General features: G+C 41.2%; 1 protein-coding gene across 1 annotated transcript in view; it reads right to left on the minus strand.

The window, feature by feature from the left end:
* PKHD1 (PKHD1 ciliary IPT domain containing fibrocystin/polyductin) overlaps window positions 1-16,903 on the minus strand; it is a 1,684,711-nt gene that overhangs the window by 483,115 nt on the left and 1,184,693 nt on the right. The window contains exon 45 of the mRNA XM_069236642.1: window positions 7,465-7,599. Coding sequence (XP_069092743.1) covers window positions 7,465-7,599 — 135 coding nt within the window. The remainder of the gene's footprint in view (window positions 1-7,464; window positions 7,600-16,903) is intronic.

Consider the following 16,903-nt stretch of genomic DNA (forward strand, 5'->3'; position numbering starts at 1 on the left):
CTCTTCACCGCCCCCACTCCCTTATTTTGGAAAATCTCCTGACCTTATCGGCATGGAAAATCTCAGGACTTCCCAGCCTCTCCCTATCATTTTGTCAGAAGCTTCACAATACATTTCACATTCCTGGGCCCCAGGCACCAAGAAGGCTTACAAATCAGCCTGGTCTTTATGGCACAGCTGGTGTTTTGGAAAACACATTGATTCCTTTTCAGCAGATGTAATTTTTTTAGTCAATTTCCTTGCTGCAGAAGCCAGCAAAGGCAAAGCCTTTCACACCATTCACCTTTACAGATCAGCTATATCCTCCAATCATGCCTATGTGAATGAAAAACCAGTGGGTAAACATCCTCTAGTCTGCCAACTTTTGAAGGGAGTAAACTTTTCAAAGCCTTCTATGCCCAAATATAGTCAATTGTGGGATGTTAGTGTTGTTTTAAAATTCCTTTTGTCATTGCCTGATAATTTAATGCTTTCTCTGAAAATGTTATCCGCTAAGCTAACAATGTTGTTATGTCTGATTTCTATCAAACGTCTGTCTGATGTCAAAGCTTTGGACATTTCCAACCGCCAATTCACTCCATCTGGAGTGTTATTTACAGTTGTACGTCGAACCAAGACTAGTTTAACTTCAGTTTTCTATCCTTATTTTCCACAGCACCCGAAGTTATGTGTTGGACAATGTTTGAAAATATATGAACTAAAGACTGCAGATTTGAGAACCCCCTCTGTATCCCAACTCCTTATTTCTCTCAGGAAACCCTGCAACCCTGTTTCCGCCGGCACTTTGGCTCGTTGGGTCAAATGGAATATGTCCCTGGTGGGTATAGACACTTCAATGTTTGGGGCTCATCTTCTAGAGGAGCTATGGTTTCCAAAGCTTTTTGGGCTGGTTCCCGTCTAGAGGATATTCTTAAATTTGCAGACTGCTCAATGATAATGTATGTTAAGTATTTTATTGCAAACCAGTTGATAATGTCTCATTGAATGTAATTAATATGTTTTAAACCCGCATAAGAGGAGACTCCGGTCCTGACATAAAATGTAAATTTTCCTACTCTATGACGGAAAGTCTTAATTTTATTAAAGACACGGAGGCGAGTATTATCCCACCTCTTGTTTAATATTCTCCCCCTCCCTTTTTCTAGCACCATCATCCGCCAACCAAAACTTCCTCCTAATCCTTCATCCTTCGTCTGCCTCTACAGTTTCATGGTCTACAGTACCTGGATTTCCGGATCTTCTGCATCTCAATGGATTTTTTGACTTTTGTTCTGACTTATTTGCTTTTATTTTGGCTATTTTTATTCTTTGTTCCATTTTTCCTCTATTTAATTCTGCTTGATTTGTTTCGCAAGAAAAGAGGGCTGTTCGCAGTCAAGTGATGTCATAATACTATGTGTTCATCCTTATTGATTCATTTGTTAGGACTACGTTTTCAATCCCATTGGCTCTTCGTTGTTTGCCTCATGAAATTTGTAGTACGTTCTTGACTGCGGCTATTGATTAAAGTAAGAAAAGAAACGCATAATACTTGCCTCCATGTCTTTAATAAAATGAAGACTTTCCATCATAGACTAGGAAAATCTACAGTATAATCCAATATAATAGCTTGCCAATTATCTCGAGCTATGATCTGTGTAAGCAACTGATGCCTTTGATCCTATGCAGGAGCTTGACAGTATTTAAATGCGTCTGCAAGAACTGGTCTGTTAATAAATGTGTTTAAGAGTGGTAGGGGCTAGAGGGTGAGTGAGCAACATATACCATTATGGTTGGGGATAAACAAGATGTAGCTATGTGGCGGCAGTGAAAGAAACAGTACCTCATTCACATTAAGAGCTAATGGCGCACACTAATAAAGTTGAATGAACCTGTGCTTGGTCATACGCCACAGAAAAGTAAGGCAAAAAAGGAAGTGACACTCAGCATGCACTGGTCAACTAGGAGGCAGCATAGAAGAGTGAAAATGATGCCACTGAATGCTAAGCAACGGGCGGGGTCCACATTCTTCATTGTAAACAATACCCTCACAGGCGCTGTTCAGGCGAGACCTAAAATATTACACCTGGGACATGACTAAATATCCTGTATGTGTATATCTTATGTTTCTTTGGTGTCAAGTATGTTGCTTTGGTGCCAAATATGTACTGTGGATATATTTGAACCTGGTGTTGTTTGGAGACATTTTGATCTGATTCTAGGTCTTTCTTCCATTTTCCTTCCTCTACCTCCACGCCCATTTCTAGGTCACATTTGTTTTTAATGCAGAAAATTCTAATATTTGTCATGTTGCAAAGGGCCTTATACAGGTGAGTAACTTGTCCTCTGCTCTCACTCAGAGTGAATAGTTGTTGTATTGGATTATGTACGTGGGGGAGCCACCTCTCCAGTTCCCGTTTTTTCTTGCAATTAATTTTTCAAGGTGCCAACTTCATCAAGTCATTTTGTGTCTTGGGCATTCTCACAAAATAGAAGTCACCCATTGTTTCTATCCCTACCCTAATCCAGATTGCAAATTGTCTAGCCATGAAAAATCCGTGGGTCTTTTGTAGGCCGACAAATGGGAGGTGCTGGAGATTGCTCAGTTTTCACAAAGCAAGTCTTCCAACATTTCAAAGCTTTTCTAAGCAACTTATGGTTTTAGCGCAAAAAGTTGTCTGACCTTTAAAAAGAATATTCCAGGCACTGTGCTACCTACTGAGGTTGTGCAGCTACATAATATTCAAAATCTGGTAAACTTAGACCTCCTTCCATTATTGAAAGTTATATCTTATGCAACATAACTCAGTGTCTACCTGAACCCCAAATTAAAGACACTAACAGATACAACTCAAAAGAAGGGAAGCACTCTGAGGTACATGATGTCCATAGTCCACCTGTTCATACATTCTCAAGGACTATGGTGCTGAGCTGGTGTATTGCAGTGTAAAATCCCAAGAATAGACATAAATGTTGAGGGTTGTAAAAAGATATAGTCCATTTTAATTTTTCAATCTTCATTGGAAAAGATTGTGTCAACCCAGCCAAGCCATTTCATCCCCACATTAGAATTCATCAGGGCTCGGCTCAGAGCATCAGTTTATGTACTGCATCCTCAAAAATGCTTCTTTTTAAAAATTAATAGTGTCATCATGAAGTGTATCGGCTCAAAGCATCAGTCCATGTATTGTATCCCCAGTATGTTTCTTTTTAAAAATTCACAGTGTCGGTATAAAGTGTCTTTAAAAGAAGCAGCATGGAATCCATGAATTCCCAGGGATTACATTCGACAAAAGCATGCTTAGTCTGTCAGAACTGGAAAGCAGCAGCCCACTTACAGGGCACCAGTTCTTTAAAGAATGCTCTAGAAAACCATAGAGGAAGAGTACCAAAACAACACATGACACAGAGGGGCATCACTTTTTTGGCTAAAACATTTTTGGCCATTGCTATTTTATCTATGGTCGACACAGGTCATCTTTCCAAGAAATCTACAAAGGCATAAGGACTGCATATTTTTACCCAGGTTCCCAGCCAACAGGTCCTCATCATCATGATACATTTGCACTCTGAGATACCTGAGTGTGCGTGTCTCCAATAGAACTCTGAGGTCTTACAACCCAGGTAGCTCTTCACCCATCATTGGCTCAATTGGGAAGGCCCTTGACTTTCTCCTTACCTTTCTCTGTTTGCCAAAGTCTCCAAGCTCCCAGCCAACAGATCCTCATCAGCATGATAAATTTGCACTCTGAGATACCTTAGTGTGCGTGTCTCCCACAGAACTCTGAGGTCTGCCAACCCAGGTAGCTCTTCGCCCAACCCAGGTAGCTCTTCTCCCATCATCGGCTTAATTCAGAAGGCCATTGACTTTCCCCTCATCTTTCTCTGTTTGCCAGAGTTCCCAAATAGGTGACTGCGGTTTCTAGACCAGTATGCTTAACTCTCAGGAAGTTCAACAGATCGTCTACATGTAAGGAGATGTTGTGTAAGCCATCTTACAACCAAAAATACTCTAAGAGCCCTCGCTCCTCATTACACTGGTTATAGGCTCCATTGGCAGGATGAATAGCACCGAGGTTGTGGGCACCTCTGCCTAGTGCTTTGAGTCACTTCCAGAGAGATCAATATTACCCTGCCCTTCTTAACTCTGATGGTGAGTTTAGAAGATATACAAAGATTAGGTCCATCCATTGGCGATGTACTTTGTATGGCCATTTACTCACAAGTTGAGTTTCTTGGAAGCATGCAATTTGGGCCACTCTATACTGCAGATATGGCTGAACCTTGATCGTCTTGGCCACTGAGTCCATGTCCTGGTTATTCCATGTAACAAAAGTGCATCAATTAAGCCCATCCATAAGGGCTTTTTTAATGCAGAGTAACATGCCAGGTCATAAAGGCCAAGCAGTATTTGTTGCCTTCAGGTTAATTTCTTTGTCAGACCACACTTAGTACAGTCTGCCCTTGAAAGTCATTTTGTACTCCAGAGGTGGACGTATTCTGAATTGTTTTAAATTACAACCAACTCTCATTCCTAACACACAGTAAGAGTGAGTAAGGAGTGCAAAATGTGATCCTACTCACCTTCTGGAAGGGCAGGTAAAATCTATTGAGAAATATCACCCTCCCACCGGCCTCCATTCTCCATCCCAGGATGCATACATTACTGCAGGTCCCCAAGGTGGTAAGCCCCCTTATTCTTCCCCCCAAGTGGTTGCAATGCCTATATAAGAAAGTTAGAAGAGTGCATCCGCAGTACTGTATGCATCCTTGAGGTGAATTCTGGGAGGTCAGGATCTTCATGCAGGGAAGGAATAAAGACTGTTCTGGAACTAGTGCATTCTGGACTCTCTGTATGGGATGAGCAGGTATTTGGCATGGGCCTATTGCTTTCACCACCTCTACCACTGCTGCTCTTTCAACTCTAATTTGGCTCCTCAGTGATCGTTTCATCGTCCAGCATCTGAATTTCCTTTTCCTTTGGTACTTTGGAGGGTGAGAGTTGATTGGGACATCCTTGCTCACCTTGAATTGCTCCAACTATTCTCATGCCTTGTCGAGTTCTATGCATAAGGATGTCTTATTATCCATGATCATCCTCAATTTTTCTGGCATTAGAAACATGTATCTTATGCTGCTGTCATGGGGTCACTTCTTAACTTCCATGAAGGACAACTCTTCTTCTGGACCACTGCTGGGCAGTACATTAATACGGAGCCATTGCAATTTTCACCTTTGGCTTGAGCTCTTTGAAGCAGTACATATATGTCTCAATAGTGCAGCAACCTTGCCATCGCCGCTCTAAGGGTGAACCAGGGGATGAGGGCATGATCAGACCCAAAAGCCTTCTCCAGAAAGTAGAATTTGAAGAGCTCCTGTGACTTTATCTCCTGTGCCATTCAGATCTTCAACTAGCATATCATGTTATACCCTTCAATTCTCTCTAAGTAACCCAACTCCAGACATTATTCCATCTAGCGCACCATTCTGTGTCCTGTGCCCTGTTCTCCACAATGTAAACCGTCAGTCAACTCCAGCACTCTCTTTTGTAAAATCAGCCATGGATGGGAATAATTAATTCAAGGAATTCTCAGCAATTTAGGCTATGTCTAACATTTTCTGCTGATCACCCCGCAAGACATTTACGACAAACTGCACCAAATCTATTTTGGCATACGCATCATGTTTAGTGTTGGAGGTGGAACGACGGATCTTGTCCAGTTTAATGCTTGTGCTTCATCTATACACTCCCCAGTGTCCCAAAACTCCAGCCCAAGCATTTTTAGTGAAGTCATCTCTTCAAGTGACTGTGGTCCAGTATTATTTGTCACGTTCTGCAATTTGCATTTACCCATCTTCTCTTGGAAACCCAAACAGCAATATTCAAGTGCTCTTCTCTTTTTAAGTCCAAGAGACCCTGGATGAGTTCTTACTGCCACTGCTCAGTTGTGACTTCCACAACCCCAGTTAACAGAGAGATTACACACTGATCCTGCAGCAAGTAGTGTCCACTTAAATCATAGTTGTGAGTCCTGTCACTGCAATAGAGGAAATGTCCTGCAGAGCCCATCTTCATTCTTCAAGGATTCCCCTGCAGCCAAATCCCATCGCATATTTCTTCTCAGTGCATTAACCAGCTTGGGTTGTGGTGTTACGCAATTCAGTAACATATTCCATAATATTCGATGCCAAATCAACGCTCCTCTATGGCACCTGAGGTATGAGTTGCATGCAGGGTGGTAACATATACCCAGCTGCACCTCAGCACATCTAGTATTGGAGTACACGAGAGCATTGTAGGAATATTCGAGGTAGCTGAAAGGACACAGGAGATTTCATGTCACTCTGTGTACTGTCAGCCACGCCTATCCTGTCACATGGTCTGATGACTTACACTTTAGAAAACTTGAGGTCAGAATTTTCTACTATGAATATTTTGCCTCAACACACATCCACCTGGTTCATTTGTTTGTATTTGACCAAGAGATCATTACAAGTGAATGATGCACTCTAAGAAAGCGCACACATTCTACATTGAAATGGTTTCTCATGAAGAACGTTCGTTCTTATAGTTATATACGCGTGTCACTGACACAGGTAAGTGTTCAACTGACTTCATGATTTGGATGTACATGCCAAGACTTTGTGCATACCTACAAACTCAGTATGTAGGCAGGCATCCAGGTGACCTAACATCTTCCCTCAATATACCCCTCTAAGCACTTCTGCTCAGAAGTAATACTCCACCACACTGGCAAATACACGTTCACGTTTCAATCTACTGTTTGTGAATACAAAATATAAATTTGCACTTAAAAAGGAGGCATTTGCACACTTCATAAACACACCCAATGTTCGTGTGTGGCCACATTGTCAATCGCATTGTCTCATTATTTGTTGAAAATTAGTTTGAATATCTTCTCGAACAACATTTACAGTTATTACATCATTCACATGGACCTATTGAATTCTAGGCCTTTTGTAAATATTTGAGTTGGAGGTCTTATTTAAAAAGAGTCTTGTTTTGTGAAGAAGTGTAGAATAGTATATGATTTGTGATTCAGTCAGATGTCGCTCACAATGCAGGACACATTTATCCTCCGGGGATACTATTTTCATACGACTCTCCAGATGCTTGGGAAAAGATGAAATTCGGTATCCGCCACCCAATTTTACCCCTAGGTCAGACAACATACCATGTTCTTTCTATAACCAATAAGAGGCGCAGCTTTCCATTATTAAACATGCTTGCGGATTGAGACATCATCCTTACGACTTGGCCACCGATGTCATATAATTTGCCGCCAGAGGGAACTTTGTTTTTTGGCTCTTTAATGTGAGCTGTAAAGTCAGGAAGAAGAAAATGTATTTTTTTCCTTTCCTTTCTCTCTTGATATCGTGCCTGACACTAGAGCGCGTGCTGTGCGGCCTGTACAAGAACACACGAGGGAATGAGGGCGATGGTTTTATTAGAGGGCCGCCTACCTTGCCAGTGAAGCGGCCAAGCAATAAACTGTCAACCAGAGAAGTGTTTCCCAAACTTTCTGTGATATCAATTCCAAAGTCAGTGCAGGAGAAGATCTGGAAATGCTGCAGCTGAAGATTGGAACTTCTGTGAATCTGAAACATAAAAGTACAAACATTCAGGTCTATTTAAAAATGTTTGGTGTTTTTCTTCTTTTCTACAACAAGCATGTCAGGGGAAAAATCTTAGAAAGGTGCACTAGCCATAGGTAACAGACACTAATATGTCTCCAGTAAATGAGTAACATCTTGTGTAATTTGCTTTCAAAATGCATTGGGAGCTTGGCAAGAGGGAGAAGCAGAATATGTAAGTAATGCTTTATGTTAATTAGCCTGTCTTTATGCTCTTATCGTGTGCTAATTGTAATTAAAGCTGCAATGCGCTCGTGCCAATACTCACTATTTAGCTGAAATCACTTTCAAGAATGAGATTATCCAAAATCCTCAAACCTGTTTGTTTTCGCAATTTACAGTAAGCAAGGCCAAGGTTCTACATTCTGCCAGAAGGAATCGCTGATTGGTTGTCTTGTATTAAACATTATTTGAAGTCTAAGGGTCTCATTATGAGTTTGGCAGTCCATGGACCGTCATGGTAGCAGTGGCGGTCCGACCGCCAGAACTTTGACGAACGGACTGCCAGATAATGAGGTTGGTGGTCAGACCACCACAAGACCGGCAGTGGATCGCCGGCACCGCCATAGTCAGTGCGGCGGGGGTCTTCACCGCCAACGGCCAATGCTGGAGATCTCGGAATTGGGACTGCCATGGCCATTACAACCTGAAGGGCCACCAAGCTTTCAATGGTGATTCCACCACCATGGAAAGCTTGGCGGTAAGGCAGGTAAGGGGCCAAAAATGGGGGGCTCCAGAGGGTATGGCCCCATGGAGAGTGAGGCGGGGGCCCATCCGAAGATTTCGGATTCCGGGGTGCACTGTGTCCTCTGCACGACGTAGTGCGACAGGTAGGAATGCATGGCCGGCAGTAGCTCCATAATACTGCACACTCACTTCCCCCGCAAGACATGCCAGCCCCGTGGGTAACTCGTAATCTGGCGGTCTTGGGACCGTCAGCCTGGCGCCGTTCGAAAGACCGCAACCATGACAGTCCGGCGATCCAACCGCCAAACTCATTATGAGGCCCTAAATCTCATTACAATACAGCAGTTGGCTCAAACCTTTCTGCCCAGAAAGACAGCTCAGTATCTTAAAATAGCTGTTATGTGTATCCTGCAACCTGAAATAAATTAAAAGTATTGTGACACTGACAAACTTTGTTTTTTGCTAAAATGCTAAAGTTTGACAACTTTTTGTAAAAAGTGTGAAACTCAGACCATTTGCCCCACAGCATATCAAATGAGTATTTATTTGTATAGGATTCTGATGTTGATGTCATGAGCAGAATATTTTGACACAAACTGAATCGTTTTTATCATGATTCCAATCGTTTATTATTTGTTCCCACAAATGTTTAACAAAACTATTTAATAGTCATGCTGCTCATGAATCTGCCAATAGAAAGAATGTGATTCAATAGTTATAATCGGATATAATTCCCCTTATCCGAGATAATATTCAAGGCCACAAGGAGGGAGTTGATATAGACTCAAGGGAGCTAGCCCAAGGTAATCTGTTGTAGCTATTATGAAAGATAATTCTTTAAAAAGATATTTTAATTCACAATTTTGCAGCCTTTATGACAATTAGATACAATTGCACTATTGTACAATCCCATAACTTAATCTTACATGCAATATATTATTCAACATCCAAAATTCGAACCTAGGTTTTACTATTTTGACATACATAGTCTCCTGGAGAGGTACGTTTGGGGAATTGAATTAAATTAAAATCAACGCATCTAATAAAATGTTCGGAGGTTAACTTGATTTTATAATATTTATTGCATTTGTCAGTGTTCATGATGCGGCACGTTCTTTCTGGATGAAGCACCTCTAACAGCTATCACTTTCAGCTAACACAATGTTGTGATCACTGGAGTCATCAATGTTTCCATAACCACAGATGTCAGATCTTTAGGGTGTGTTCAAGTTACACATAGTGTGCTTTCATATGTGTGTTACATAGTGTGCTTTCATAATCTGTTACTGCAAAGGCAACGCAAACTACTCCCATGTTCACTAATCCTGATCTTGACTTTGCACGCGGTCTATTGTAGACCACAGGGACAATCAACCATGTATACCACATTGTCAGTTTTACAGTTCGTGTGTGACCTCAGTTGCCAAATGACATTGTTAACAAAGTCAATTTCTTTTCTGTGCGTAGTTCATTGCAAAACAATGGAGTGGCCACAATAGTAGTTGCCATTTACAGGTGGAATGCCCCAGATGTGTTCTCTGAGCCCAGATGTGTGCTCTTTTTAATGTCTGGTGTGGAAAAAGAGACCTCTCAGGTTGGTACCCTGTTTGAAAAAATACAGGGGTGCTTCCCAAGATGTTGATTAGTATTTATCCAGTGTTAAGTTATATTTTTACGCTCATTTGAAATAGTAGAAAAAGTTGATGCGCAGGCCATACTGTTGTTTGGTGCTTGTTCATTGTTTGTTAATGGCGCCTCTTTATTGATATTACGAATCCATCTTCTCGATATCTGCACTATGCTAGATAGATAATGTCTGGCCGGAGGTTTTTTAGTTGGATCATCTACTTGTTTCTCATATTTTTCTACTTTTGAGCAATTTATCAAAGCTTAAAAAATTGTACATAGGGTAGATTTTCTGTACTGTGATCCTGAGCGCAAGTGGGGTCTATAAGCAAGAGGACGGGATCAGAGATGTGGCTAAAAAGAACAAAATGTTCTGCAACTATTTTTTGGGGGGTGCACCTTCAGGCCCATTCATTTAAAATAGAACCCACACACCTTAAATGAAAAATAAATGAAAGCTAAAGTAATTGGTAGGAAAATCCCTCTTTAGCATGATGAAAGCTCAGCAGGTTAATGTGGATTACTGCAGATGTATGAGTGTCTGAAACAAGAAAGTCACAGAACCGAATCCTGGTTGGCACAGTAGGAGAAAAGGGACAAGTGTATTTATAGTGCTACAAGGTCCCAGCCTGCAACCAAAAACACTGATGATGCAAGTCTTTAATTTAATATTTTATTACACATTATATAAGAGAAGGGGTCACAAAATGTGCAAAAAATAATAGTGTTTAAGATAAAAAGTGCTTTCAGTTCGTACATATTTGGTAATATGTAATGAGACTTCATTAGTGCAAACCTATTTTTTAAATACATTTCCATTAGAGAGATGTACTTTAGAACTCAGGTGGGAACACCCTTACATTAACTCTCAGAATAAATCTTTCTCACCTTGGTGCCTCAAATGACTCCATTCATGAAGGCCACATACTGGCTCCCAAGCAGACTCCCTTAGATTTGCTGACTAGATAAGTGCACACATTCACATGTCTTTCAGGTAGCAAGCATCTTGGCGACAAGGCTTGTTTCTTCCTTCACTGTTTGCTGTCCCTTTGGTTTCACACTACGGAAAACCCCGCTCCCTTCCCTTTCAACCACAGGCACCGAAATGTTGGCATCCGTAGTTCATTTAAGGTTGTTGTTACAAAAAAGTAGGTGAACTGTTTTTGTAAAATAAAAATAAAAAGATTTGGAACGTCGTTTCCCAAAGAATATGCCGACTTGGACCAATGTGAAGAGTCAAAAGCCCATAGAGAGTAGCTTGGTTATTGATTTCAAGTGTATTAGTACTAGGGTCCAGGACCCTTGTGATCAATTATCGTATTCACCATGAAAACTGCCCAGTAATTGCTGACTACCACATGACCCACTTTAAAGGTATCAAAGAAGTTATAGGCAGTGCTTAATTTGTGCTTGTTGTTTCCGGTGCTGAGCACCGGAACTTATTTTTGAGGGCCGGCGCTATGTCTTCTGTCTGCGAGCAAAATACACGTTTGGGAAAGACGGAGGAAGAGAAAAACGAAAAAGCGTCACAATGAGAGAAAGCTGCAAGAGTGAGCTGAAGGGGCAGGGAGGGGCTGTAAATGGATTGAAGAGGCCCGAGATGGCTTCAGGATTACGCTGCCTCAGTATTCCGTGTTCGCACATTTAATTGCTGCAGCACGTGCTTTGGGCACCGGCACCTTTTTATTGACAAATTAAGCACTGGTTATAGGTGATTGTTATCGACATGTCTGATGTTGGTCTATGATTCGTAAACATCTTTGAGGGATGTTAGTTCAGAATGTCTGAGATATGCCTGTCCATGCTGGTTAAACATGCAACAATGGAACCATAAAGTTGGTAAAGCAATGCTCCACAACAAAACACAACCTCGCACAACCACCATTCAGAGAGATAAGAGAATATTTTAGACAGGCCTTCACATGCAGTTATGTACACAACACAGCCTCAAGTCCATCTTAATCAGCAAAAAAGCCCAGAACTGTGCAAAAAGGCTATACAAATAGAAAACAACCATTGGCAAAGCCAACCAGTCTGGATTTGGCCAGAGAGCTTTTGGTTGTGCCAATGCGCGTTTCCTTTACTATAGTTTATTATTAGTGTATTGGTTCAAACAAGCAAAAATTTGGGTACCTTGAAATGGTCAACTAATAGTAAAGTATGGAAAAAACATTCTAAGATGGCCACATGTGCGTCCATATCTGAGGACGCACGGGCAGCCATCGTGCAATTTTTTTAAATACTTTGTTAAAAAAAAAACATTTTAAGGCAGTTGCCCTTGCACAGGAGTCATGGCTAGGAAGCAGAGAGAAAGGATGGAGCTCCCTCAAAGGATCAGATTAGAAGATTTCTGACTTACTAAGTAAAAAAGCAATAATGGCGCAGTGGCCTCTGAATGGCTCTTCTTTTGCAAGCACAAGTTATTAATGCCTCACAGCCACTGAAGCCCACTGGCTACATCGGACAACAAACACATTGAAGAAAATGCTCTGAAATGAAGCAGTGAGTCTAAAATCAATTCAAAGGGAGGTTTACAAGCTTAACTAGTTCACATACCTGTAGAGTTGGTTTCACCCGTTCGCCAATGAGGTAGATAACACAATGACTAGATGTTACTGTGGTTAGGTTAACATGCTGCATATTGGGACTGTAAACACCATCATCATTGTAGAGCAGAATGCAAACCGAGTATTGTAAAAAAAAAAATTGTTTTAAGTTTCCTGGTGCAAATTAATAACCCACTCAAATGATGGACGCCTTTCTGTGGTTTAAAATGAACTCGCTTTTATTAAAAGATCAATGATATTGTATTAATTGCACCATCCAGCACTGTTCCTGCAAACAGAATTGTATATGCCCTCTGAAAATAGGAAAAGCTTTAGGACTAAAATACTTTGTCAACTCTGAGCGTTAGGCACCAAACAGAATCAAACATGACTGTTCGGAACATGTAAACTTCAGCTGTGGCACAGACATAGCTACTGTAAACCAGTGAAGACACACCTTTAAAGGAGCTTGTCCTAATCAGCAGCTTTTTCAAATTAAAATTTAATTGCTGTATCACTGAGGATAGTTAGAGTGCCAGTGGCGAGAATGATAGAATTGGAGGAAAGTTATTTATGTTGTGATGCATGCTCAATTAATAAACTACAACATATACAACTATTAATGGTTTAAAAAATGTAAAACAAACATTAATATAACATTTTTCTAATATTTATAATCCAGTTAGGATGTAAGATTGAATGCAAAAGAAAAAACAAAGGCGAAACCTATTGGCTTTGCCAATGCGTGTGCCCTCCCAGCATGCAGCTGCCCAGAGGCGGATGATCCAGATAGTCTCATGCATTGTAGGTTGAGACCCATTTTTCCCCCATCTCACTCCCAGGAGTGACCTTTTTCTAGTCCGTGGACATAGCCATATGCAAAGGTTGTAAGCCAGTGCTTATGTTTTAAATTCTGCTTCAGAAGCTGATGTTGCTATCCCTATGGCTGCAGTCACCCAGTTGGGTGGATATAAGAAGGATGGGGATAGTCACTGAAAGCTTTCAAAGTCCAAGGGAAAAGTCTGAAACTTTATAAAACGATATATAGCGATGGGACTGATCAGGCCACTAGTAGATCCGAAGTAGATTGGCTAACTACCAAATCCCTCAATAATCCTCTAGCTCATCCACATTTCTATGTCCCCTAAAGTTTATGAAGCCTTATTAGCATTTCCTAGGAGGGCCACAGTTCTCTTGCAGAAAGGCCCTCCCCATAATATGATCAAAGTTTGGTCAGCATGTGGCGAAGAAGAAAGAAGACGGTAGTGAAGAAAGAAGACAGAGAAGAAAGAAGACAGCAGAGAAGAAAGAAAACGGCTTGCAGAAAGAAAAAAGAAGTGCCTTCAGAGTCGTAGCCAGAGGAAGCGAAGAAAGAAGATGGCATACAGCAAAGAAAGAAGATGGCAAGCGGCATAGAAAGACGACTGCATGTGGGGAAGAAGAAAGACAACGGCAGTGAAGAAAGAAGACAGCATGCTGCGAAGAAGGAAGAAGACAGCAGCGAAGAAGGACGACGGCAGCAAAAAAAGAAGACAGCAGTAAAGAAAAAAGACAGCAGCAAAGAAAAAAGATAGTGAAGAAAGAAGACAGCAGCGAAGAAAGGAGACAGCTTGCAGAAAGAAAAAAGAAGTACCTTCAGCGTCGTAGCCAAAGGAAGCAAAGAAAGAAGACTGCATGCAGCAAAGAAAGAAGATGGCATGCGTCAAACAAAGAAGATGGCATGTGGCAAAGAAGAAAGACGATAGCAGCGAAGAAAGAAGACAGTATGTGGCAAAGAAGAAAGAAGACGGCAGCGAAGAAAGAAGACAGCAGCAAAGAAAGAAAACAGTGAAGAAAGAAGATGGCAGCGAAGAAAGAAGATGGCTTGCAGAAAGAAAATAGAAGTACCTTCAGTGTCGTAGCCAGAGGAAGCGGAGAAAGAAGACGGCATGCAACAAAGAAAGAAGACAGCATGCAGCAAAGAAGAAAGAAGACAGCAGTGAAGAAAGAAGACAGCATGCAGCAAAGAAGAAAGAAGACAGCACAAAGAAAGAAAAAAGAAGTACCTTCAGTGTCGTAGCCAGAGGAAGCAAAGAAAGAAGACGCCATGTAAAAAGAAAGAAGATGGCATGCATCAAAGAAAGAAGACGGCATGTGGCGAAGAAGAAAGATGACGGCAGCAAACAAAGAAGAGTATGCAGCTAAGAAGAAAGAAGACAGAACCGAAGAATGAAGATGGCAGTGAAGAAAGAAGACAGCAGCAAAGAAAGAAGACTGCGAAGAAAGTAGATGTCAGGTAAGAAAGAAGACGGCTTGCAGAAAGAAAATAGAAGTACCTTCAGCTTCGTAGCCAGTAGAAGCGAAGAAAGAAGATGGCATGCAGTAAAGAAAGAAGACGGCATGCAGAGAACAAGAAAGAAGACAGCAGCGAAGAAAGAAGACAGCATGCGGTGAAGAAGAAAGAAGACAGCATGAAGAAAGAAAAAAAAGTACCTTAGTAGCCAGAGGAAGGACACTGGCCAGTGTCCAGTGGCAAGTGACTGGAAGGAGTACTCTGTCCTGGGGCAACATGATGGCATCGACGGCAAAGAAGAGAGCAGGAAGTGAAGCAGACGACGTGCAGACAACATGCTGGCCAATCAGAAGCATGTAAATTAGAGTGACGTTGGACCAAGTCAATGGTGGGTTCAGGTAACTAAAGTGCAGTTTCTGAGCCCCTTTTAAGTTTTTTTTTATCAACAAAAGATTTTGCAAGCACAGCGTGCAAGCGCGCATGCAGGTGAAACCTAAAAAACGAGGGGTAAAAGGCTGGCAACTGGTGGAAAAGACAGAGGAACAAGCCACTCACAGTGCGTAATTATTGTATCTACTCCTCCATTGTGTGTTTTGGGCTGCGATGCTCTCTGAAACAATTCACTGTATTGTAACTGTATTTATATAGTGCTTACTACCCCTGAAGAGGTTTTAAAACACTTTACTGCAAGTAGTACACTACTCCAGAACCCAAGGTTAGTGTTAAATCCGGAGTTATTGGTTAATACTGGTTATTGAGATTAGTCTCAACCATTCATGCATTTAATCCAATTTATTAGTGGCAAGTACAGGTTCAACAAATGGTTCCTGTGCCAATTAAGAGTAGCAGCAACATTAAAGTAGGCTACTTAGGACAATAAAACACAAGCATACAATGAAACACAGCACAGTGACGGCCATCATTACATATGTATTAGACCATGCAGGATTTGTTGGGAGGTTACGAGGATACCTGTGGAGTTCTAAGTCACGGGGTGATTACTTAGTGCTTGATGTGGGCAGCTGCATGTAGTGGGGTTTACTGGCCTAGGCGAAGCAACAGTGGGTACAGTTTATGAGTGTGCGCAGAGGTGGCTTTTTGCAGACATTTAAAGATAACCATGGCTCCCTAGCAAATAGTCATTCACAGTGGAAGACAGGCAAAGGGCAAAGACCCTTTGCACCATGCTGCATGCTGATATGGGCGGAAGAGGGCGGTCTGAAAGCCTCTCTGCGTGTATATACATGCATATTCTTTCAGAAAAAACAAAGAGTCTTGCCTACCGCCAATCCTAAAAAATTAGCTTTAAAAATGCTGCTAATATGAAATGTAAGCAAAAAAAATGTATTTTTTAATGCCTCCTCCTCTAATAGTGCTTTATTTTAAGCTTGATTCTTATCAATAAATACTTGTCTTTTGGGCAAGGAAGGGAGATTGTGTTCTCGATGCACGACTTCCTAAGAAGCTTTCTAATCACAGAGTTTGTGACTGCCTCATAACTATGTGAATTGCTTTAAATTGCAGTTATTCCTCTAGGAATTTTTAGAGGAATATAAGCTTTGACGACTTAGTTGGATAAAATTAGCAGGACTGCTTGCTTTCACCCTAGCCTTTAATAGGGGGACACAAACTATTCCCAATTAATTATCGATTGTCTGCAACTGTGTGTATTTAACTATGCATGCGTTCACAGCACTAGTTCAGATGGGGCGAGATGTCACATTTCCAGCATGTACTGAGATGCTCTTTATATAGATGAATAAACAGGGAAAGAGGTTGGGGCCCTATATTTAGTATACAGATGAAGGACTGAATATTGGTTGTTTAAATGATTTCAGATTTAAGACCAGGATTGTTAATGAGCACAGAAAACACCCCCTCAAATGGGTATGCAACAACAAAGTCTGAAGATTCTTCCATTTGTTTGGGAAGAAGACGCTGGTAAGTTCTATTTTTATATCAATTGATTGAAGCATACACTTTCTAAGACATTAGTTGTTGTCGAAGAGTTAATGTGAATTGGATGTATACACTAGGATTCTTATGATCTTATGCTGCACTGGCCTATGAATGTATTTCCATACGAATTTGCCATTTCCATATGTATTTCCATATGGCCAGTACATTGCATGCCTAA

The sequence above is a fragment of the Pleurodeles waltl genome, chromosome 5, assembly GCF_031143425.1.
Source record: "Pleurodeles waltl isolate 20211129_DDA chromosome 5, aPleWal1.hap1.20221129, whole genome shotgun sequence".
Taxonomy (NCBI): Eukaryota; Metazoa; Chordata; class Amphibia; order Caudata; family Salamandridae; genus Pleurodeles; species Pleurodeles waltl.